A 1,544-nucleotide genomic window follows, 5' to 3' on the forward strand; every position below is an offset into this window, starting at 1 on the left:
GGACAACAGAAAAGTGGGTGAAGGGAGATGTCGAAGAGTGTAAGATATGACAAACGAATAATAATTTATAAATTATCAAGGGTTCACGAGGGAGGGGGTAGCGGAGAAGGAGGGGAAAAAATGAGGAGCTTATACCAAGGGCTCAAGTAGAAAGCAAATGTTTTGAGAATGATGGCAACAAATGTAGAAATGTGCTTGACACAATGGATGTATGCATGGATTATGATCAGAGTTGTATTAGCCCCAATAAAATGATTACAAACAAAAAGAATTCAGAAGAATGCTACTTAAGTACTTTCAGTGGACTGAGAGAAAGACTGAGAAAGCTATGGATGGGATGGTGGGGTCTAGGGAGGGAGGCAGATAAAACCTCGCCCCCTTCCCTCCTCTCCCCACTCCCTCCCACCTGCTGAGAACCAGGTGGACGGTTGGCAGCCCCGTTTTCAACTAGGCAGCATTTCGATCACGCCTGCGTACTGAGGGCCGTGGGCGGGTCGACTCTACGGCGGTGGGCGTGGAAAAGTGACGCAGACGTCGCGACGCCATTTGCCGCCCACTGAGCGTAGGCACGTCAGGTTCCCTGAGTCGCTGCGTCGTGAGGCTCTCTTTCACACGCCGCTCGATCCTTAGCACGTGCCGCATTCTGCGCACTCCCCTTCGTTAACCGCCGCCCAAAAGGGAGCTGGAAACGCCACAAGGCCGCGGTCATGCCTAAGAATAAAGGTAAAGGAGGTAAAAATAGACGTCGGGGTAAGAATGAGAACGAGGCTGAAAAAAGAGAACTGGTGTTCAAAGAGGATGGGCAAGAATATGCACAGGTCATCAAAATGTTGGGGAACGGACGATTAGAAGCCATGTGTTTTGATGGTGTAAAGAGATTGTGTCACATCAGGGGAAAATTGAGGAAGAAGGTTTGGATAAATACCTCGGACATCATATTGGTTGGTCTACGCGACTATCAGGATAACAAAGCGGATGTCACTTTAAAATACAATGCGGATGAAGCTAGAAGTCTGAAGGCCTATGGCGAGCTTCCAGAGCATGCTAAAATCAATGAAACAGATACCTTTGGCCCTGGAGATGATGATGAAATCCAGTTTGACGACATAGGAGATCATGATGAGGACATTGATGATATCTAAGTCGACCCCAACGCTTTGCATTCCTTTAGACCTGAGGATCGTCCTACAATTCGGATTTGGGACTCTCCCGTTGTAGAAGACTAAAAGTTCGTCAGCATGAGTGCTATTTATTCAAGCAGGTTGATTTGTTTTAAGGTATTGGTGTTTCCTTTAAAACTGAGAATGTTGAAGTAAAATGTTCAGCCCACTTTGTTCATTTGAAGTAATAAGAGTTTCTGGATAAAAGACCATTAAAACTATTATTAAAAAAAAACTTATAGAAAAATTCCAGGTGGTATATGGAGTATGGATAAAAGGGAGCTAATATCAAGTTCAAGAAGGAAAAGAATGTTTTGAAATTGAGTGTGGTAGCAATTGTACAATACCACTTGATGTAATTGAACTATGAAAGATATGATATCT

At 44.3% G+C, this 1,544-nt stretch overlaps 1 protein-coding gene across 1 annotated transcript; it reads left to right on the plus strand.

Annotated features, from left to right (window-relative positions):
* The first annotated feature begins 707 nt into the window (after nt 1–707).
* On the plus strand, nt 708–1,142 carry LOC101642183 (eukaryotic translation initiation factor 1A, X-chromosomal-like). The gene has a single exon (XM_045293497.1). The coding sequence runs from the start codon at nt 708–710 to the stop codon at nt 1,140–1,142; it is 435 nt and encodes a 144-aa protein (XP_045149432.1).
* The last annotated feature ends 402 nt before the right edge of the window (nt 1,143–1,544 follow it).

This window comes from Echinops telfairi, unplaced genomic scaffold (assembly GCF_000313985.2).
Source record: "Echinops telfairi isolate 266 unplaced genomic scaffold, ASM31398v2 ScPeMD7_2010;HRSCAF=2546, whole genome shotgun sequence".
NCBI classification, from domain to species: Eukaryota; Metazoa; Chordata; class Mammalia; order Afrosoricida; family Tenrecidae; genus Echinops; species Echinops telfairi.